Here is a 23,877-nt window from a genome sequence, read left to right as displayed (position 1 = left end):
TAATAACATCAATTTCCTTATGGACTATTGGCTCGAAATGGTTTCGGTAAGTACAGGAGTTGGATGAAAATGGCAAACTCTTTGGAGGATGAATTTCTTTAGAGTGGACTAGAGGTTCTTAAAGTAGAAAATAACAGATGTAAAAGAAAGAGAATTGAATGGCAAGGTGCCCCTCGTGGCCCATAGCCAACTATAGGTGCTGTGGAATGTGCAAACTATTTGTCATGGGAGCAGACATCCATCAAGTCATTTTTTTCACATGATGTGGTGTCACTCAGGACATTGTACCTCTTACCCCAAACACTCCAGAGTTTGTTTGATATGAAGTACTTAGCCTTGCCATGAATGAAGCCTACTGAATGTTTAATAACTCATGTTGATAAAAACCTTCGTTGTTCTTCCCTGGTAGCAGCTGCATTTGAGGGGTACGTGCCTTCTGTGGGGCTGCCCACAGCTGAGCTGTCTGAGCAGGGCTGGTTGATAGCTGTATGAGGTTAGTTTATGCCAGTATGCTTCTTTGAAGCTGAAATTTGCATATAATAGCTCTGGGGTTTCTTTTTCCATTGTAAGAGAGAGGTATTTTTAATGAATTACAAGTATGCATTTCTTTAACTGGGGGTTTGCTGTTTTGCGCATGTATCTGGTGTGATCACAAGTGCAGCTTTACCAAGCGAACTTCCAAATTCTTCTAGAATATTTGGAAACATCTCAAAAAGAGACCTGGCTAAGCTGATGCCCTCTTTTATAAATTCATCTGCTGACCCAAGTCCTATTCTGCCTCTGTCTTGGGATTTGGAAAAGTACGTGGCTAATATTTATGGGCATATGTGGTGTGCCAGAGCTTCCCTGCTGGAGTCTCTCAGTACAGAGCCATCGTGCCCCAGTGCTGAGCAGCTCAAGGGCAGAAAATGTAGTGAGGTTGTGGCCTGAGCAAAACCAGGAAGGATTGCTTGAGACCATCAAGTTCTTACTCACTTGATGTGAGGACAAATCCATTTCCTAGATATGAAGTTAGTTCTTTAAGTCACTGTTTCTGCTTTGTACTTTTCAATTACTTCATGTGAAAGACCATGGCTATTTGATAGGAGTTTTCAATATCTCCTTTCTAGAGCATCCCCAGGGAAAATGATTTGAGAGAAACAAAGAGAAGACTTAGCAGCACTAATTCACCATTAGCTACCAATTATATTTGTGGATGGTCGATATCATACACAGAAATAATGCAGAATGACTTAATTCTCTGCTTCATAACGCTGGCCTGCCTCCCTTTCTCGTTAGCCCATTTAAGAGCACTTAGAAGTAGAGAAGAGAGGAGGACACTAGCCAGCTCATTTTATGGGTTTTTTACCTTTGTATGCTTGACCTCATGAAGTCCGGCTTGATTTTTGCCTCCCAGGTCTGGTGCAAACCACAGTCATTACCTATCCAGAGGCTTTTTCACCCACACGAGACAGGTATGTTTTTCTTAGGCCGGTTTGTAGATGGAGCCTTTAGCAGCAAAGGCAGTGGATGACAATGAGCCAAAGAGACCTCGTTAGTGTTTATCCACAGGGACCTCACCTGAACTGTGCACTGCTGCTGCATGTGCAGGACTGCAAGGAAGTAAGGTTGCTTGACTGGAGAAAGCCATGATTTAGTAGTCAGTGTAAATAAGGACAGGATTAAATTATCACTGTGACATGACACTTGCCACAGTTCATTTTCCGGGCTAAGTCACAGTCAGCTTCACGTCAGCTAACTCCCAGGAGTGACAGACACTTGGCAGTGCATTAAGTTGCAAGGGATAAAACAGTTGTGACCCTTTGCCCTGCTTCTCCATGTGCCAGAGAGCTCAATGAGCCACAAATCAGCACCAGACAGGCCGTAATCTTTAGCCTGGAATACCAGTGTGAGCCAAAATGGAATGTGGTTTATCTTAAAGTGCAAGGCTGAAGAAGGCAATGGTTTGGAAGTGAGTGTGTGTGCCGGTCTCTGTGGGGAGTGGCAGTCCCCTCGGGTAGAGCAGTCAGCAAGGAGAGAAAATATATCAAGAGTGGCAGTTTAATCCGCTGCCAATTGCATGTCATTTTATACTGCAGGCCAGGCAGTTTCAATAGGAAAAGAGGCAGTGCCTTGCCTATAGATTTTCACTGTGTTTCTTAACTGAGAATAAAAAACAGGTTTTGTTCCTTTCTACAGAAAAGAGTTGAGGGTTTTCAACTGTCTGTAGTTCGAGAACATTTAATTCACATAATCTATTGTAAAAGTTGTTGCACGACTGTTCACCCTGGTATCCAGAGCTGTGCTTCATAGACCAGTTGCACACAGGATTAGAACAAGTGCTTTACTGTTTGTAATTTTGCCTATAAATATGAAAGAGCTGTCTTATTCAATTATTATACTCATACTACAATGACTCTCTTAATTTCCATTTTCCCGGATGTGGACATAGGAAATTACGATGTCAGAAAAGAGCAGACCCCTCTGGTTTTCACAGGTGTGCTAAGAAGCAGCGAGCACTGCAGTAATGTTCCCTTTTGCATTATTGGTCATTCACCATGTAGCTTCTCATGCGACTACTTGTATATTAGTCTGATACAGTTGCAGCGACTTTGTATATACTGTAAAGAGATGCTAGTTACTTGAGACATGCAGAACAGAGAACATAAGGTAACTTCAGTAATTCAGCCATTCCCTAATCCTGGTAACTTTATTCTTTCACAAGTAAAATGGATTTAGCTTTTACTATCTTTTCTTTATACCATAACTGTGTTTAAAAAAAAATAAAATATCTAAATAATAGAGAAAATACATAGATCTGTAAAAAAAACCCTGAAACTTACTGAGGACAGAAAGATGTGCCATATATAAACAGTGGTGTATTTTTACAAGAGCCAATACAAGTTTTCCAGGTATATTGGAAGACGTTGGTTTTATGATGAAAGGCTGCTTTTGAGTCAGAAATTGCTTATAAGCTGTTCAGTTTAATCCACACGTATGACCAGCTGCAGGAAGATTATGCAGCGAGTCCTTTCAGGACTGCTTGAACGAAATCTCAGACTGGGAGTCAGGAACACGTATTGTGGAACTGACTTAGGTCTGCAGCATGGTTTTGGGCACACTGCCTCAACCCCATCAGCTCTCATGTCTCCTCTAACCTTGGGTATATCTTGTCTATGTAGCATGCAGATGTATTAAAAGTCTGGTTCCCTTTGAAGTGCTTGTGCTATACAGTCATGATCTCTGCTTCTGAAATAATCTTTCATTAAATCTGCCTGGGTGAGGGGCCTCTGAGACTTCTAATTCAGGAGCCATTTAAGATAAGCAGATTATTTTTTTTCTCCGTGTCAATGATTTTTAATTGAAGCTGAATTTTCAATGCAATCAAAGAAATATTTTAATTTGCTTTGCACTGCTGCCTTCTCCTCATGGTGCATTAGTGTTGCTGGAGAAACTAATCTTCAAGCAAGTTCCCCAGCCAGGAACTCTGAAAGCTCCCCTATTGTGGATGTTGGCATCGAGTAGCCCCTGTGCTTTGCAGGCACTGTGGATCTGAGCTTGTGGAGTGCTGAGTTACCCCAACCTGCCTCTTAAATCAGGCAGTAGCTCCGTGGTGGGTGGGTGGGTTTTTTCTGTGGATTTTGTTTTGGGTTTGGTGGTTTTTTTTGGTTTTGTGTGTTTGTTTTGTTCTTTTTCCTCCCTGAGGATTTTAGGGTTACTGTTACCCAATGACATTCTAAAGGGATAGTGAAAAAGATGACATTACCAGCCATGGCAGAAAGACGTGCTGTACTGGGTTTGGTCAGGGGCTGTCAGAGGGGAAGAGGGCTTGCTAATGAACAGTGAAAGGAGAAGCGAAGAGAGGGTGCGCTCTCCATTCTTAAAACTAGGTCAGTCCTCATTAGGCAGCATTTTCATATGTCACATAACAGATAAATCCCAGAGTGCAATACTTCTTTTCTGAATATAAATGGACTTGTGTTAGTTCTGTGGGTGTGAGAACCCTCCCTGGATGTATTCTTATCTTGGTACGATTGTTTGCCCAGCTCCTGCAAAAAGCTGAGTGTTAACTCTTTGGTGAAGTTTATGACTTGGCTTCAATTTACTGTCTCAAGCACTGTAATCCTGATTAGGTTCTGGAACAAGAATGTGCAAATTATGCTATGAGTGTTTCAAATGGCATTTTCATGCTTGTAGCTCTTGGCTGCTAATCAACGTGCAGAAATGCTCTAACATTTAAATAGCTTTAGCAAACTTCACCAGAATTACTTGCTAGGAGCAAATTGCAACATTAAAGCTTAATTTCGCTGAAGCGGCAGGCTTTCAAATGCCCATTCAGCTTTGACATGAACCCTTCAGATCTGAAGTTGCACCTGCTTCTAAGATGCAGACTTTTCATCGTGTGCTAGTTTTGTTGATGTAGGCTACTTGAGAGTAACCCCCTGGAGTGATCCTGAGGAGTAGAATGTCAGTAAGGCTGGGATCCTTGTGCTCTTAAGGCAGTAGCAACAGAGCTAGTGTCTAATGTGTTTCCTTTCCTGTGTACTTGTTTGGGTTTTTTTGGGGTGGTTTTTTGTTTGTTTGTTTGGGTTTTTTGTTGTGGGGTATGGTGTTTTTTTTGTTGTTTTTTTGTTGTTGTTGTTAAGCAGAGAAACCTGCTTGCAAAAGTCCTGCTACTGTTTGTGCAGGTCCCGATTTGTGGACCCGTGACTGTAGCCTCTCTAGTTTTGCCAAGTGTGAACTGGGGACGATTGTACCACATGGAAGAGCTTTGAGATGCAAGTGCTTCTACTACACTTTAAAATGGCCAGTTGGAAAGAGCTTTGGAAAAACAAAATTTCCATTTTATTGGATTAGTTTTGCCTTTAAGTGCTAGAAGAAGTATGTACAGCAACTTGTTTGCCTTTGTCAGTTTTCTATTTATTTGCACGTGTAAATCTTTGAAGGCATTTAACAACTCTGTCATCCCACTCCATGTATAGATTAGCCTTGTTAATAAAGCTGTAACAAATACTCTAGACCTTGGGAGAATGTGAGAGTGTGGCTCGTGCAAGAGGATGCTGGGCATCCAAGTTCTGCCTGGTCCAGTACCCTCTGGCTTGTTGAGAGCAGTGTGGTGCTGGGGTGGGCACAATGAAATATCTTTCTCCCTCTCTTTGTTAGGCAGAATGATCACGGAAAATCATTGTGCTCACCAATCAGATTGATACTCTGGAAGGTCATTTGCTGTCTCTGTTCTACAGTGTCTATTACGTAACATTGTGGCAGGTTTTCTTGTATATTTTCCTGTAACCAGTGTAGAAATTAGTTTTATATTCTTTGTACCAAACTGCACCTTTTGCACGTGCACCTAATGATCCTTTTTCCTTTTCCCTTGCTTGTTTATAGCACCCTGACTTGATTTAGATCCCCATGATTAGCCTGTGGATCTCATATAAGCGTAACTGAATTTTTAGTATGTGTAGTAGTATGTGTGGATGGCTTTGTGCTCATTTCATATGTGAAATGGAATTAAACTTTACTGGTCCTAGTTCCTGCCACAGTCACCAAAGGTCTCAGAGAAGCAGTGGTGATTCAGCCAAACTAAGAAGGTGAGCAGAAGGGTGGGTGTCTGCAGAAGGTGTCATGGAGCAGGTACGGTGTCTCCTGAGAAGCCACAGCCCCTTTGTCCAGCCCCTGGGAGAGCTGGTGAAAATCCATCACCCGTGGAAGAGAAATCTGGTTCACAGAGAGGTTTTACGAAAAACAGTTGTCTTTGTCTGGCAGGACATGCACACACACAGTAACGCACGAGTAAAACATAGCCAATGTTTTCACAGTCTCTTTCCTCCTAGAGTTTCAGAGTATTTTGAAGACTGTTTTCAGTGAGCTTTGAATCCCCATGGTGATGTGGTTCATGGTAATTATCTTTTTTCCTTTTTTTGTTTGTTTTTAAAATAACGGTAAACGTGAGGTGTAGATTACACTCCAGAAGACTTTGCATCTAATGTCCTGGCCCTTTTGATCACATTTGTTCACTTTACCACTTGCAGGTTCAAATATTTCCTTAATATCAAAATACCAAGTAAAAAACTCAGAAACCAAATATATAGGTTTAATATAATTTCCAGTTCCAAAATAGACTGCAGCTCTACATCAGCTACTCACAGACCTGCACAGAGAAGACTGCAAATAACTGAGTAGTAAATATATCTGGATTGGCTACCAGCATTAATAATATCTATCCGTAGTTAACTACTACTTTCAATATATAGCCATTCAGTACTAGTTTGACAGTGTGAATTACAGGGTCGTGATTCATGCTAGCTTTTCTGTTGGGGCTGTGGTTGTGAAGTAACAAAGTACGAGCCATGAATTATTGTTCTGTCGTTCATTCCTTGCAGTGTCTTGCTAAAATATTTTATATTGTCATATTTACAAAGGCGCAATGTCTCAAAGTAGCCACCTGAAAATAAGTAATTCATTAAGTAGGGGAACACAGAAGCAGAAAGGAGTCTTTTCAGTAGCTCAAGGCCGAAAACATTTGAGTGCACAAAGGAGTGTTCTTAGCTGCACTGTTTGTAATTACTTATCAATATCTAAAGGGCGGGTGTCAAGAGGACGGAGCCGCACTCTTGTCAGTGGTGCCTAGTGACAGAACAAGGGGCAATGGGCACAAACTGGAACATGGGAAATTCCATCTCAACATGAGGAAAAACTTTTTTTCTTTGAGGATGACAGAGCGTGGGAATAGGCTGCCCTGAGAGGTTGTGGAGTCTCCTTCTCTGGAGATCTTCAAAACCTGCCTGGACACGATCCTGTCCGCCCTGCTTTGGCAGGAGGGTTGGCGGTTCTGTGATCCTGTGCTGCAGCACTTGGATGCCCCAGCTGAGAACTGGGCACTGCTGCGCTCACACGTCTATAAAGTGCTAACTCTTTCTCTTCAGCCTTATCCTTAGAACCAGCCTTTTGCTCACTGTGTGTGGTGGTCCCTCAGGGCTTACCTCCTGCTGGGTTCTCGGGCACAGGGAAGGGAAAAGCACAAAAGCCCAGGCGGGTCCTTAGTGATTAACTTGTTGCTGCTGTTGTTGATATTACATTTGCTTTGTCAAACGCCAGCAGATATGTTGATATTGTGCCAGAGGGAGGTGGGTGTTTCCTGTTCTCTTGAGTTTAAAATCTAAGTGCCACCTCTGTGAGCTGTACGGCCTTTTACTCATTGACTGATGCCTTCAGTTGATGTTTGAAGTCACAGTAACAGCAAATACCACTGCAGAATCTGATCCTTGCTAAGCAACCGGATATTAATGCCCTGGAAGACTCTGAGGAAAAGTTAATTTATGGGCATGATATTAACTTGCTTTTTTATTTGGGGCTGATGGGAAATCATTTTTCTTGCGATGTATTTGTCACGATGGATTTGAAAGAAGAGAAAGTAATGCTGGATTTGGGTAAAGAGGTGAGACCTGCTGCATGTAGTGTGGAAGGAAGGGAAAAAGAAGACGCCACCCAAGACCCTCATTTGTGTCCTCACAGCATTTGCTTTGGTGCCATGGGAAACCATGGCTGATCCGCCTGCTCGGCCCTTCGCTGTGTCTCCAAAAGACAAGCTCTGCAGTAGCATTTCTCTTGCATTAGTCTGTGCCTACAATATGCTTCCTTTTGGCTCTGGAGCATTCCCAACAGCGTTGTAAATAATGTATCAGGATGTCCATCTTCATCATAGCAGATACAGCGGAAAGATATTTAAGGAAACTGTAAACTTGCATTTCTTTCTCTATCTGGATCTTTCTAAATCCTTCTGAGACCCACATGTATGCTTATTTTTCTATGTGTACGTAGTCCCTTAAGCGGGGTATGACATTCACCAGTATTTTTGAATATGAGGAATGGAGTTGCTTATGTTTCAACCTTAGCAAACGTCTAATCTCATTCCACCTACCGTTACTTTGTTGATTCCTGTGCAGTTCTGTAAGGTGAAAGCAGAGTAAACAAAGGATAGATTTAAATCACAGAATTGTAGGGATCTTTCCTGGGCTTTTAAGACCTTGGGAAGAGGTTTTCTCAACTGATTTGTACATACTATGTTAGCAAATAATTTACTCATTTGTGATTCCAATACTTAGAAATCACATCCTAGGGTCCTGCTCCAGCACATACTGATCTCCAGTTATTGCAGGGACAACAGTTTATGCATGCAGAAAGCTTATCTAGACTAAGCTTATTAAAAAAAAAATAAAAAAAATTGCTCCTGACCTTTTTTGGCCTTTGTGTTAATTGCAAAATTTTAACTTTTTGAATATGAAGCTCTGGCCCTTCATATTAGGATTTTTTGGCCCCTTTCAAATGTTCTATAACATGATGTACTTCCTTCATCTAAACTTTCAATTTATACTGTAATGTAACATATTAGTAACACTGTTAATTCAGCTGTTAGTTTTCCCAATGAAATTCTCAATTTCTCTATAACTCTGCATTTCTTAAGGGGGAACTTTATACTGGTGAGAAAGGGAAAATTACTAAAGAAAACATACTTACACATATGCATATGTATAAAATAACTGGAGAGGCTGGTCTATGTAAAAGATTATTCTAGGGAATATCCCATGCGTACTTGGTACTTTCTGGTATATTTGCATGCTACAAATAGAATTCTCTTAAAAATATAGGGAAGCATCAGTTAATTTTGACTGGAGGGAGTTGATACCTGTTAAATATGCTGAATGTTTTAGAAAAATTTTTTAAAAAATGTTTTCCATTTAAGACCAACTGATTTCCACAGCAAATATTACTTGTAATACTTGAGTGAATTGATCTGGCTACTTGATTATTGGGTCCCTGGGAATTTAGAGCTAGTATATTTTAGCTTCTCTTACCTGGCTTTTGGTCTGAGATTAGGAGAGGAAAATAAGATTTCCAGATTTTTCAATTCCTACTTGCTTTTAAATTTTTAATGAATTATAAAATAAAATTAGAAGAAAAAGCATTTTATGCACCTGCAGAAGAGACTGCAATTGTGCAGATATATTTATACCGAGCTTCTGAATTTGTGTGTTCAGTCAGCAGCCTTCTTCAGTGGTCAGAGTCAGTTTGAAACCTTTGTAGTAAACATACACTGCTTGAACATGTATTTTGCATTTAGTTCTAGCTCTTTGAATGAAGGCATAGTGTTCTGAGCCCTTAATGTATGAAGTTTCTCAAATTAAATTTTAAATACTATTTTAAAAAAATCAGAAAATTTTAAACTTTGTATTATCATGTAGTACCTTCACTGTGTTTTTTTTCTTTAGTGTCCTTCCATCTAAATGCCATTTGAATAGGCTTTACTTGAGGAATAGTATAAACCAAGGTGCAGTATATGATATTAATTATACATGTAGGGAGAACTTGAAAAACTTAAGGATGGGGAGCCCTGCCCTATAACAGCACAGGGTCTGTTCAGCTGTGACTAAGCCAAGAGCTCTTGATCCAATATTGAGTGTAATCCTTGTTGTGCAGTGACCTCTACAGCTAGAGGGATGATAGAGGCTGCTTTTAAGCTGTCTGCTGCTCTGTGATTGGCATCTGCAAGTGCAACCCACATGTCAAAAGCAATCTGTGTAACTAGTGTAGGAAGACCCGAGGGGTTTCAAATAAAGTTAAACTTGTAACAACCTGCCCCCGTTTTGTTACAGAATGACAATCGTGAGATGGCTTACATTTTCTGATGGCATCAGTGTTGTAAAAATGCCACGGTTGCATTCTTGATAAAACCTGACAGAGGAAACCTAAAAACTGATAACGATGGCAAACTTCTGTATGTGCAATGCAGGATTCAATATAGGCACAGTTATTCCAGAAGTTTAAATGTGGGTTGTTTTGCTTGCAATTATTTCTACTTATTACTGAGTTTTCTGTGACGACTTCTTTCATTTCCTGTGCAAAGATTCTAGGTTATGTCTTCCACTGGGGATTAGTGCTGATGATAGCAGAGATTTGTCAAATAGAAAATTGATTCGTTGTGGCACAGTGGCCACAGGTGATGATTGTTATATTACTTGTTTTGTTACATTTACTATGGCACACTCTCAGGGATGGATTGAAATCCCAGTCCTGTTCCACTGAGTGCTGCTGTGCACACAGGGACATCATCCCTGTTCCAAAGAGCATCCATTTGTATTGTCCTGCATTAGTCACCTCCAAATCGTGGAGGGAAGAGTATTCTTCTCTCTCTGCAAGATAGGCAGGGAGCAGCTTGACCGACTAACGCAGGAATTCTGGTGCAAATACAGTTTTGAATCCAGAGCTGGTGAACTGCATCAGAGTTGGTAACCTCAGCATTGTTCTGTTTCTCAAACATCAGATTTGAAATTCCTCAGCATTACAAGGTGGTTGTAAATGAAGCCAGAGAAGACTAACAAGATCTTCAAAGGTTTTAGTAGAATTTCCAGTATTTCTGAGCAAGTTGTAATTATATTAGGCTTGTGGGACAAGCTTTTCTGTTTCAGGCTAACATGATCACATAGTTCCTGGTTGCAGCAAAAAGTTTAAGGGGTGTTGAAGCAACCAGTGCGCTAACGGTGTGCCTTTCTTGAACCACCACTTCAAGCTGTTTTGTATTCTCTTGGTCCACACACAAACCCCTCTGCCAATAGATGTGGTGATGCTTGGCTGCAAATGTGCTTGTCCAAATAGGTATGTTAACTAAAACTTGATTTTTTTTTTTTTCTCCTTTCTTGTTATCTCACCCATTTTGCACAGTGCTAGTAGTACTTTGGTGCCTTTCCACATTTCACCACACCTAGAAGGGCAGGCAAGCTTTCTCACAATCCAGATACAGTGGCATACTGGAATACAACAAAATGCAGGCCAGGCCTCCAGAAATCCTCACAGCGCAGCCTCGGGGACGCAGCACAGTGTGGTGTAGGGCTCAGGGCTGTGGCTGCTTACACCTGGCTTAGCCTGATAGCCTCAGGCACTTGTGCATGTCAGGCAATCCTAGCTGTGAGCAGCTGCTTCCAAACATCTTCCAAATCCCTTTGGAACAAAGCCTGGGAGTTTGGTAATGGAGAGGCAAATGGCACTTAGAATGGCAGTCCTGCTGTTTTGTGTTTCTCTTTTAATGATTAAAAAACAATCTTGATGTGCTGTTAGTTAGCACCGACAGAGAAAAAAGGAAATTGGCCTCCCCATGAGACATTTATTCATCAATTAAAAATGAGATATCTCATTTTACAGATTAAGTATCTGGAGTGTGTGACATGCTGTATGCTATGGGTGGCGTACAATCGATTGACAGAACAGAATGCTGGGTGGACTCTGCCAAAAGGCTCCAGACTGCTAGGTTGCTTCCCCAAGAGCCGCTTGTAAGTCTACAGATACACACAAATTTATAAGATGATGTGAAGCAAGCCTGTTTTCTGTCTTTCCAAAACAAGAAGCAATTACTGTTTCAACGCAAACACTAACTTTTTTTGCTTCCAACAAATTTTGTTTAAGAACATGTTGTGAAAAATGAAAGTAGCAGCAAAATAGTGGAAATCAAAAGTGTTACCTGACATGCATCAAATGTTATCTACTTCTGCAGGGCTTCAAGGATGCTCAGCACTTCTTAGTTTCAGGTTCCTCAATTTTTCATTACCCAAAATGAAAAAAAAACATATTTTTCATGGAGCAAATATAGCAAGTAAGCAAGAAGAGAGTCTGGTGAAGCAAATACTTGATATAGTCAAGGGCTCAATTATGCATCAGTGGATTCAATTTATAGAGCAGAGAGCATCAGTCTTGGATGAAGTCAAACTCCCACACAGAGCACTAAAGCATGCACTGACAGAATGAATTAAATAGAGTGCTAGCCAGAAGTCACTTTTTCCAAAAGGTAATTTGATTCAGTCCTACAGAAATTAGACTCCAGAAGTGGAATATTTACATCTCTTGTTTGAAATAAGTCAGAACATGTAGGAAAAAAAGAGCATGTTTATTACTGGCTGGCTTGTTCTTGGGTGAAAACTTTTCCTTTGATACAGGCATAGCTCTGCGGAAGTAATCTAGTGAGAAGACACTCCTGTGCACTTGATTTACAGAATCTAAGCATCTCAGACTATGTCAGTGATAAATTTTTCCCAGATGTGTTTTGATACAAGTGAGTAGTTTGTGTGACACCTGGATAATGCAGGTGGTATAAAATGCATATAGGACTAAAGAGCATAAAACCCCATCTTTATCTGCTTCTCTTAGTTATAGGACCAAGAAAACCATATTTGCGAGAAAGCGATGTTCATCCTTGTGTTCTTGGTACTATATGGACTGCTTTGATACACAGAGTGTCAAAGAGAGATTAAAGAACAGTGTTGAGGATCCAGAATGAGGCTAGTTGCATTCCTATTTGCTCTTGTGTGCCAGTAAAAGCTTTTATATGACTCTGGTCTGCTTACGTGTGACCCTAGACCTTATCATCTGTTGTTGCAGACAACCAAATCTTGGCTCTCAAGTACTGCTGTATAGGCTTGTACATCTGAACTGGTTCAGTTTACTCCTGTTGGAAGGAGGATTATCTTTCAGAACCACCTGACAGATTGGAAGACGCTTCCTTTTCTATTGGAAAAGCTTTTGTAGAAGCAGAATGCATCAAGCAGCCCAAACTGGTTTTTACTTCAGATGCAGAGGAGCAGAAAGTTGCAATCAAGCTGTCTTGAGAACTTAAGTTTGACTGAGGCCTTGAAGTCCCATCTCAAGTCCTAGATGATGAAATGCTGGTTTACTGCCAAAAGAAGGGAAATAATGTGCATTTATCTCTGATGTGTTCTGCTAGGGAAGCTGCTATCAGGTCATATTAGCTGACATAGACGTGAGCAAACACAGAGTGAGTGGTGGTGAAGGACTCTGTGTTCTGTGGCCTTTCACAAGCCTCACCCACCCATATATAAAAAGCTTGGAGATGGTTTGGATCTTCTCCAAAACACAGTGCCACATCATCTTCTTCCTACCTCATTCCATTAATGAGTTAGCAGCTCCACTTGAGGTTGGTGGACACTGCAAAAATGTGTTGACATTAGACCTCATTTTTCTGTGGCCTGAGCAATCAGTTTGGCACGTGATCTGCGGGTCAGGTTGACTGCAGTGAGCTGTACAGTGTGTTTTGCAGATATTTTTCACTCAGTTGTTGGCAGGGCCCCAGGATACTGCGGCTCACTCCATTGACTCTTTCACTTGCATTTCCAATTTTCTTTGCATGAAGGCTAAATCTATCACAGGCAACCTTTCCACTGGCCATTAATTCTCATTGACTGGCTGATTGACTGGACTCCCATGCTGCATCACTTTGAAAGTTAATAGGATTACTAGAAATGCAAGAAACAGCTCACACAATGACTTAAAAAAAAAAAAAAAAGTAAAAGGAGGTGATAGCCAATTTGTCAGGATTCATACAGTGAGTAAGTTCACCTCCTCTGAGTTATCCAAAATTGCATTTGACTGGTGGCAGCCTTAATGGACCAATTGTCATTTTGATTGACAACCCTACAGCAGAGTATAATGAGGCTGGTATAAATTAAGTGGAGACACAGTGACAGGAGTGGCTCAAAGCTGTCTTCAGGGTACATCCAGACTGCAGAGCAAGTGTGGACCCAAGGCTGTGCTTGAGCCCAGCCCTGCCAGCGATTCCTCACTCCCTGCGCGCAAGGCTCTGTGCTATCATGTAGGAGACAGGTTTGAGGCTGCACTGGGAGGCACCATGGACTAAAATGCCTGCCTGCAGTGCTGAACAGGGCAGATGTATGGCGCAAGATGCGTTGAGCACGGTGTATTCGGTCTGCTCTGCAAACAGCGTAATGTCTCTGTGGAGTCCTGAGGCAATGGCAGACCGGACTAGAAGGCAACCTGAGTGTGTCTGCTTGTATGGTATAGCCCAAGTCATGGGCTTTACACTGACAAAGTAGAAGCACAATGAAAGGGTAAGGATTTAGTAGGACGTAGGCCACTTTTTAATCTAGACCGCAGTATAAAGCACTCTTTCTTGCCATGTTTTTGTTGCTTTTAGAATAAAAAACTTAAAAGCTATGTAAAGGGCAGGTATGTTTTCCATTGCCTTTCTCTCGTGATTGGTTGATGTTTGCAGAATTGTAGTTTGTATGCATTTTTTTATTGGATACTGAGGAGCAGAGGAGGCTTGTGTGTTTCACCTTAGGTTGAAAAGAAACGTAATTCCTGTTTCTCCCTGAACTTTCCTCCAACTCCTTGTTTTCCATCCCTGGAAAGAGCAGGTTTAGGTACTGTAGGCAAATCTGGTTACTGGTTCTCTCTAACTACAGCATGGAGAGTGAAGTATTTGAGATGTATTGCCAAACCCAACACAGAAGCTGTTGCCAAGGTGCTGAGACATACTCCATTCCTTTGGCCATCAGGAACCTTGGGAACACAACCAAAACTAGCCTGAATAAAGAAGGAAAAGGTTGTATTGCTGGAGAACTTGAGAATGGCTGGAAATCACAAAATCACACAGGGGGAACTCTGGAAATGTTTTTCACAGAATTCTAATTCCTTGAATCAGAGCTAAACTCGATAAAATCTTTTTTACACTCTTAGCAAGTTCTCACAAAAATGTGTCTTCACGTTTGTAGCACAGCAGAAAGTGTTCACATCAGTGTGTGCATGAGACAAACCTAGAAACTCTATCCAAATGATGATGTTCATTCTGTAATGAACCTAGAGAAGGTGAGAAGTGGGGAGATTGGCTCCAAGGAGGGAATACATGAAGCAGTTATAAAGTGAAGATGCTGCAAAACAACCATTCTTGGGGCTTTGAGGAGAGTGGTAGTGCCTCCTGTTATATTTGACTTTTGCAAGGTTCTTCTTAACGTTGCAGGTATTCAAAATATCTAAACACTTCTGCTTTCTTTTTCTAACTCTGTGTGCTGTAGTTCTCTATCAAGGCAAGAATTTCTTCAGAATCTGTTCTTCATCTGCTGAATTGGTATTGGTTTGTTTTTCTTCACTTGGGTTATAATCTTGTTTGAAGTGGTTGTGGGGCTCAGTATTGCCTCAAAGTAATTTGGGTGTGGTACATGGTCCACATCAAACACTTCCCTGTGGCAAACACAAGGGCGATCGTGTCCTTTTGGGTAATGTCAGCATTAAGGCCAAAGAATAAAGCTGGAAGGCAGGATTGCTCACACCCCGAGAGGGATGTGTCTGTTGGAGGCTCAAGGAGAGCCCTTTGGGCATGGGAAGCAGTTTCTTGTTGCCCTCTGTTGGGAATAAACAGAGGAAGGGTTTCTGCTGCTGCCTTTTCCTCACAAAAACACTCAGCAGTTTAATTTTTGATGGAGAGCAGAAAAGATTGATTATTTCTTTCTCAGCCTTTACTGTCAAGTGAAGTGTTCTCTCAAGTTAGGATTACTTTCCTTTTTGCACCTTGAAGACACGTTGCCATCAGCTTTTATATCAGTAAGGCTGCTCTAATTTTTTCCTTCTGCTGATTTTGTGAAAACAATTATGTATGATCCCTATGCTGTAACTTGCCGCAACTCAAAAGGCAGCAGAACTTGTGAGATTTTCCATAGCCGCGTGAATAGAACTGTTTCCAGATCAGTCTATTCACATAACGCCACATGCCAATCCCGGAGTGAGTGTAAGCTTCTGAAATTGTGTATCCTCGCATGTAATGAGAAAAGTGTTCATGAGGATGACAAGCGCAATTTTAAAATGTGGATAAGTCCAACTTTCAAGACTGATAGTGGTAGGGGATAATTTAGGAACTGAAGATTAGGTTGTTCCTCTCAAACAGCACTTCTAGACCTATCTGCACGTGTAGATTTTTGCACCAGTAGAACAAAATCAGTGTAGCAGAGGAAAAAAAGTTGCTTTATATTTTTACAAATGTATTTGTCTGATAAACTGATAGTTGTGCAATTCATAATTAATCTGATTAAAATAGAATTAGATTGCTTATCAAATTAGCTTCCTGTGCAGGAAGCTTTTTCTCTCAGGTTTGTAAGCTAAAGGCACTGAGCTAAAACCAAACCAACCAACCAGCTCATCTGCTGGAATAGTAATAAGTCAGAAAACTGTCATCTCTTACAATGCAGCTCTCATAGGAACCCTATTCTTTTCATTTATGAATAGGCAGAAAAGGATGGATTTAGAAAAAAGATGTCAGATGTGGCAAAGTGAGAGAATCAAACACAGGTGCTGAAACTGAACTTCATTAATATTTTTGTAAGGGGGAGAAGACTGTGTGCAAAAGTTACGTAGTTTCAGGGTGAAATGAAGTTTATACGGTTTCCCTTTACACAGGGAAAAAAAGAGTAAGCTTTTAGTCTCACTAGGAGAACAATGAAGATGAAAGAAAAGCTCAATCTCCGAGGGGGGACAGATAGTGAGTTTGCTGTCTGCAGATGTATGCATTGAGCTGAACAGGTTTTAAAAGTACCATTCAAAGAAAAAGGACTACCGCAGCTCTGCAGGTTGTTTGGGGTTATGCATTGATTTTTCACAACTGTGTTTGAAGGGGAGGAAAATTCACGTGGGCAAACCTATCTTTGGAAGGAAAAAAATGAGTGATCCTTTCAAACTGAAGTTACGTACTCAAAACAATAGGTACTAGTCCAAACCAAGCATGGAAATCCACGTGTGAGACTCAGAGATAGTCTAAAATTTGCATCTATACTGTGGACCAGACCTAAATGGTGAGTGTAAATAAAATGTGCAGCGTACATCTCTTACAATCACAGCTGTGTCTGCAGCACAGCAAACTGTCAAATAAGCTGGCAGGTAGCAGTGTTGGTAATGCCAGTAGTGTGGCACAGCCCTTCCCATCATCTACGTGCAGCGACAAGCAGAATTGTAATTGCTCTGTAGATGCTCTAAATCAGCAGCTGCAACCTGCACACTGCAAACTCAATTGCTAGTTGAACAACATTTCTTTCCACTGCTCTATATTTAATTTAGTGTCAAGTTTATACTTTCTTTCAGGACTAATTTCATTGCCAAGACAGTCTATCTGAGGAACTGTCTGTCAGAGCAGTCAGAAACAAAGACATACGAAGAAAAATGGCAATAGAAAATCATGTATTTAACCAGTGCATCTAACCACTGCACCAGTCTTGAAATGGGTCACATTTTGATTTATGAATCATTTCTGCGTCCAGAACATGGATGGATTTTTGTATGGTATCTTGGATTTTTTGTTTGCTTGCGCCCTTATCATCCAGAAACAATACCAGTCTACTTTTTTTTTTCAATAGGAGAAAGGAAGTGATAGCTCTGTGTTTGCCTTCTCCTCCCTTACGGAGGGCAAAGCAGCTAGATATTGGAGTACTGTATTCTAACTGTATACTGCTTATTGCGGAATTGATTGTATTATACCTGGATATGCAAGGCTGGAGAATTTTGTATCTGCAGAGCTTCTGGTAATACTCTCATCTAATGGCATTTTATGGTTTTCTTTTTGCCTTGCTGGCCTTGTAAAATGTATGTTAACAGTGTAAGAGGATTTTAAAAGGGTCTTTGCGTTCGACTTATATCTAGTAGGAAAACGGTTTGCCTTGCCAATAAAGGTTGCGTCTACCAAGATAAAGTTTAACTGCTTTTTAGACCTTTGAGAGTGATTTTTCAGTGTCTGATTTATGGTGGTGAGTTGTACTCTAAGTTGCTCTTTGTCTGTATACCTGTGCAGTTTTTTAATAACAGTCTTGGAACTTTTGTGAAATGGAAGGAGCATTACATTGAGAAGTGAATTTGTGTGGTTTATGGGTGTTTTTTTTGAAAAATATCCTGGACAAATCTGTTTCCTGTCAAATACTGAGATTTTCCAAGATCAGTCAAAAACTCTCTGCTGTCTTGAAAATAGAGCAACAGTGAAGGATTTCACAGTAAAAAAAAAAAAAAAAACCTGGCACAGCAAAAGAAGGGTTCCAGCTGTGACACATGCTAATAATATCTTGCATGGGTTTGAGCGGTTCCTCGTGAGGTCATGAGTCATGCTATAAAAACATCCACGGGGAAGAACAGTACTCAGGTCTGTAGCGTTTATGAGCCATCTAAGAATCTGTGTCCAGTTCTGTACCCAGTTTAATCAAGCCTCAGGGAGCGCTGGAAGATTTTAGCGCAGTACATGATGGGTCCTGGGGAGCTTTCCTAGCACATTTGGAAAAGAAACTGTTGGAGGCCAAAAAGCACTGAATGCCTCGACTGGGCCAGGAGCAACTGGAATGGTTCCTGTTGGCCCACCTCGTGGAAATGGTTGTTCTCAGGCAGATTATGCTCCCCCTGCCACTGGTTTAAATCCAGAAGAACTTCACGTGGAAGGAAAGAAAGGATGAGCAGTTCAGACATTCAAAAATAAAATTGTCCCAGGAGGTATTGCTTTTTAAACACTTCAGAGTAGCAAGTACCTGGACACGGGTCTCCTGGAAAATGCAGTTTCTGCTGCTCTTGTGTCTTTGGAGGAGGACAGGGAAGAGTCTGTCACTTCGAGTTCATTCCTTTAATTGTCACTGTTTCCATGTCCAGTACTTCTAAATGAGTGCAGTGTCTGCCTCTTCTTCCCACAGCAGCTTGGTTTAGTAGTGTCTTGCTTTTAATGAGCTTCTTATTGCAAAAATAATTTTCTGTTTTGCTATTTTCACTGCAGACATCATGTAAGCAGGAGATGATGGGTTTTGCATATCTGGAATGAGACTTTACCTTAAAAATTTTATTCAGTTACACAAATAAAATCCCGAATTCAATTTTTGCCTGCCCTGCTAGGGAAGTAGCTTTGTTAATTCTAGTAATTATTAAATATTTTATTACAGTCTGTCAGTTGCATCTAACGTACTCTTTCCTATTTTACTCCATAAGCTCTATACTGGGTAGAAAAAGGGACAGGAGACTCTCGTCTAGTCTTGTGCTTGAGTGGAAATTTTCTAGTGTGTGCATGTTCTCCCTCCCACCTGGTCCCCCACTCTTTATCTGCATTGCAATGCTATTGATGATCTTCCGTCTACCAACGTCAACAAAAATACAACTGCCGGCCTCACGGTGCATACAGGGTAGGAATGGTCTATGTCATCTTTCTTCCACAATCTGTCTTGTTCCATTGTATCAAAATCTCCCTTTGGCCATAGCTATCAGGCAAAATAGCACTAACAGCATTTGTGTGGGGGTAATCTGTGGCCGCATCGGCTGAGTGTGTCCTGATATGCTTCTCCATGGCCCCAGTGACTCCTACAACTCTTTCCTTCTTGTCCCCCTTTCCCTCCTTTTCTCACTTCAAAATGGGAAGCTTCAAAGCACTTAAACTGTACGTTTCCGTGTATTAACAAATGAGTCAGGTTTTTTTAAGACCCATTAGTCCAAGAGCAGTGAGTCCTGTACGGGAGATAGGAGTTTTCTGGAGACCTTCAGTATATTAAATAAGCAGTGGAGATAACTCCATCGGTCTGTACCACGCAGAGTGAAGGAAGGTAATAGTATTAGCTGTTGTGTTTTACACGTGAACCCTATGTCGGGCTTCTGCCACCACATTAGAAGAGAGATTATTGTTCTCTGCTTCTCCCACTCTGCACACACGTTCCCAGGCAGCAGCTGAGTGCTATGTGGTGCCTGAAGTGAAGGTTGCAGCTTCTCCTCGAACTTGGACCAGGCTGCTGCTTTCTGTGATACTTCCCTCACAGGTTTCTGTTCTTGAACATGCGGTTGGTCTGCTCTGAGCTTACCACTCTGCTATACTGTAATGTTTCCATTGACTTTACTGAAGTTTTCCTGACTGCTGTCACTTGAGGGGAGTGAGCTCAGTGCACCAGGAATAGCTCAGTAATCAGGTTTGCTCCAGGATTCTGAGAACAGGACAACATGACCAAAATTCTTCCATACCATAATGACGCTTACCTGCTGCTTTCGGTAACTGCAGTGTCAACAGGCAGAGTCATTGCACTTCTTTCTCATATACAGACTCGGTCCTGAGTCTAGGTTTTGCTTCTCTCTGAAACACCCCCTTTTGCCAGAGGCAGCTGCCATAACCTGGGTCTCCTTAACTGGTTGGATAAATGGTCTTGTCCCTGTTTTGCTCTTCCCTATCTCCTGCTATTTCCTACTCTTTCCTGACTTGTGTTGCTGTCGTCTTCTCTACTTCTCTTCTGAATTGTTTGTTAGAAGTTAAAGGAAATTGTTTTTCATTCTTACTTTTTTTATTTAGCAGTTCCAGCTAGTCTACAATAGTGCACTTGTGTACAAAAAATAGACAAGCAGGAGTATGAGCAATAAATAGTAATGCTCATTAATGCTATATATTTTCCAACCATGTGAATTCTTTCTCCTAATTATTTTTCCTTCCTCAATGCCAATTAGTTTAATGTGCTAACAGGAATTTACAATGGGGCTGCCAAGCCATATGTCTCTGAATCTCCATGGATTCCCAGCGTGGCTTTTTGTTATGCACTGAGAAGTGACAGATGTGTGATTCTGAAAAGGTTATTCAAACCTGTTCTGTTTTTCTGTAGCTTTGGGCCAGGGTCAGTTTAAAAAAAAATGGGTTACCAGTAGCAGTACGTATTTTGGGAGTGTGGGAGTGTAGTTTCTTGTCCTTTGGTCCTGCAAAGATTCCTGTGTGTGCTGGGGTTCAGATGCAAACGCGTCTATCACACTTCCCTGAGCTGTTCATAGAGATAAGTATGAGCCTGGGAGTAAATCATGCAGAACTGGGACCTTAAACTGAGCGGAGCACGAGGATATGACAACTGTAGCGCAGACTAATCTGGTCGGTGTTCTTGAGTACAGGGAGCTTTATATAAATGATCCATACTACCAGGAGGCATTTCTGTATTGAAGGGCATTTTTCCTAATCTTCTCCTGGTGTGGGTTCTAATAATCAGAATCTGATGTTGAGTGTGAGGATTGCAAAAGAAATACCACTCCCTCTGTTGATTGCTAGACCTGTGATACTGATAGATGTTATTTTTTTGGCTGAGCTGCACTGTCAGCACTTCCCATGCCACAGATTTTTCTATGTATTGTGATTGAGACGTGCAGCGCCAGCTGAAGCTGTTGGCAGCTGAATGGGACACATTTGTGGTTTTTGGCATTTGTATATGATGATTAGGGACTGGGTTTGAGCACTCCAGCTCACCATCTCAGTAAAATACTCATCTGTGACACAGTTTGCAATTTTAACCTTTCCATTAGGTTGGTTGTTTTTTTTCCTCGTTTAAATGAAATCGTTACTGTTCAGGAAGCTCAGAGTTTGTATCTGAAGAAATCTGGGATGTCCAGAAGATAGCACTAGATGTGATGACTTGTGGGATTTGTGATAAGGACAGTGCTTGAGTAACCTTGACAACCAGTGAGTGCACTATTTCACCGTCCATGTTAACTGTGCAGACACCTACGCACAAACCTTGGGACTTGCTGGGCGTTGGGCAGGAAATCTGTGAGGCTCAGAATGCACCTCTGGCCTGCATGGTGATCCACTGCTGTACACCGTGATGTAGATGCCTTGTACAAAGGCACCTCGTTTTGCGTGGTACAGGATAAAACCCTCTTGTATGGAAAGCTGCAAGTCTCGCCCTGGCTTCAGTGATTTGACTTGCTGCTAGAGCTCCACCAGCGCACTGCCCTTTTAATGTATCAGGGAATCACAGGTATGCAAATACCTGTTTCCTTCCAAATAATTTTAAAGGGATTTCTTGACAAACCCCGATGCGGGAAGTTATTTAAGTCTGTGGTCTGGTTGAGGCATATGTCTGGATGCTCATATGAAGCTGAATTCATCCTTGCATAATTTATTAGGTCATGTCTTAGGCATATACATTTTATTCATACAGCAATTCCTTCCAGAAGTAGTTTGGAAGAGCAGATCATAGTTCTGGAATAATCATTCAAGCTTTGGTTGTGTGTTCTATTTATGTACCTGCTACGGATGTTTTATCTGAGAACACACAAAGCATTTTCTTAGCAAGGCTCATGATGCTGTCCTTTCAGACCTTGACTAATGTTCTTTAGCTTTATTGATGGTGCTACATCTGGGCATAAGTTGTTTTTTATGCTTGGATGAAAGATGGTTATCTGGGCATTTGTCATTTCAAACAAATTTTTTCTGTCTCTCTAATCAGTGGAGTTAACGTAGCTTTTACAGTCACTACTTTGTGTTCACCACCTCTGCTCCCTTAAAGCATTTAAACTAACAACTGGCCCAATTCTGCTATATTTGAGGCCAGTGGACAGTCCTATTGCATTAACTGGAAGCTGGATGGAGACCAAAAAGAGGGATAAGAATTAGTTTTATTTTGAGCTCTATGCCTCTAACACTGCTCTCGGTAGCAGCAGTATCCAGGCCTTAGCGTGGGTTTATTTTTTTTTAAAAGATACAATCTACAATAGGTAAACAACAGATATAGGGTGCTTTTGTCATATAATCATTTTAGAGGGTACTAGCACTGAAGAGTAGAGTAGATTATTTCAAGGATTAGTCAGAGGATGAAGGTTAAGCAAATGGAAAGCTAGGATGAATATCAGGGGAAAAATAATCTTGCTGTTGCAGTCCAGTGGAACAGAGAGGAAATGGAAGGACTATTGATTGGATTATTTCAAGAAGGCTAAGAAAAATATTTCATCAAGAACAAACCTTGGTTAAATTGCCCAAATGTTACTTGCCTTCTCAGATTGATGTAACTTGTAAATATAGCATTTGTTCCACCTGTGTTAGGGGCTGGTACAAATGTCCGCCCACTTTTGGAAAAGCATTGAAGTTTGGATACATGCTTAGAACAAAACATCTGTTTGGAAGGTGTGTTGAATTGGTGTCTAAACCTTTAGATGATTCATGGGGAATTGTAAATGTTGTATTGCAGAGCATCCTTTCATATCAGTACGTTGTATTGCCACCTACAAGCACTGCTTTTTAGTGCTTTGCAGTGTTTCTGTGATGCACTCCTGTCCGTCTGGACTGGCATGTCATGGCAGGTAGTTCGCATCCGGCCATATGTTCACATCGCACAAATGAGATCTGCTTTGTTCAGGTGTCATCATCTACTACATAATAGACACTTAAATGGTAACACTTGGGCAGGCTGAAAACAATGAACTACAGAAGTACTTATCTCACTTGTTAGTAGGCTTTACTGTCCATAATACAGTATTAGTTTAAATTACAGTCTCTAATTCCTTATGTTATTTTGAAAAGCTGTAGAAGTTGTGTTAAAACTGTCACATTTTCCTTGTGATTTCTTCAGAGGAAGCTGCCAGATGTACTTTTGTCGTGCTGAAAGATAATCAGTGGACCTCTGCTGCGTTGTGCTAAAGTTCTTTTTCCATTGTAACCTTGTATAATAATGGGATCCTAATGACTTGGCTAATAGACATCCAGGATGCAAATTGACTGTTTTTCAACTTTTTAATATTTTTCTTAGAGGGAGCAACATAATGGAATCATCAACAAGGTTTCAAAAAGTTCCGTCCCTGTTGTTTTTCTCTGGTAATGTAGTCTCTGTGTGCTTGTACTTAGCATGAGATCACTGAGATAGTACTAGGAAACCAGATTTAGTGTCATGTTAAAAAAAAAAAAAAAGTGTATTTGATAGGTGGTGCAATTTGTGGAACAATGGTCTAATCCTAAATGGAAATCCAAATGGAGTTATAGGCCCTCGTGAACTTTCAAGATTGTACATTTAATGATGATGAGTTTCATTTTATCTTCTTTTCTTTGTGGCTGAAGCTGCAGGGTTGCAAGCAAGCATTAAAATTCAATGAAAGAGACTTCCCCATGGGGAAGATATGTGTCTGATACTGATCAATCATCCAGAATTGACCCTAGCTGGGTTTTTTTAGGGCAAAACCAAGAATGATGGGTTGAAGGTAAGTATAGACAGAAGAATTATTAGAAAAACAATGATTAGAGACCACTAGGAGTGACTAGGGCAAGTGTGGTAGCATAGAGGTTTTAGAATACCAATGCTGGATGTGCCT

General features: G+C 41.0%; 1 protein-coding gene across 1 annotated transcript in view; it reads left to right on the top strand.

Annotated features, from left to right (window-relative positions):
• The first annotated feature begins 7,372 nt into the window (after positions 1-7,372).
• UBE2Q2 (ubiquitin-conjugating enzyme E2Q family member 2) overlaps positions 7,373-23,877 on the top strand; it is a 99,607-nt gene continuing 83,102 nt past the window's right edge. The window contains exon 1 of the mRNA XM_009886713.1: positions 7,373-7,417. Coding sequence (XP_009885015.1) covers positions 7,373-7,417 — 45 coding nt within the window. The remainder of the gene's footprint in view (positions 7,418-23,877) is intronic.

This window comes from Charadrius vociferus, unplaced genomic scaffold, assembly GCF_000708025.1.
Source record: "Charadrius vociferus isolate BGI_N301 unplaced genomic scaffold, ASM70802v2 scaffold356, whole genome shotgun sequence".
Taxonomy (NCBI): Eukaryota; Metazoa; Chordata; class Aves; order Charadriiformes; family Charadriidae; genus Charadrius; species Charadrius vociferus.
Note: the sequence above shows the minus strand (reverse complement) of the source record. Positions and strands in the feature narration are given on the sequence as shown.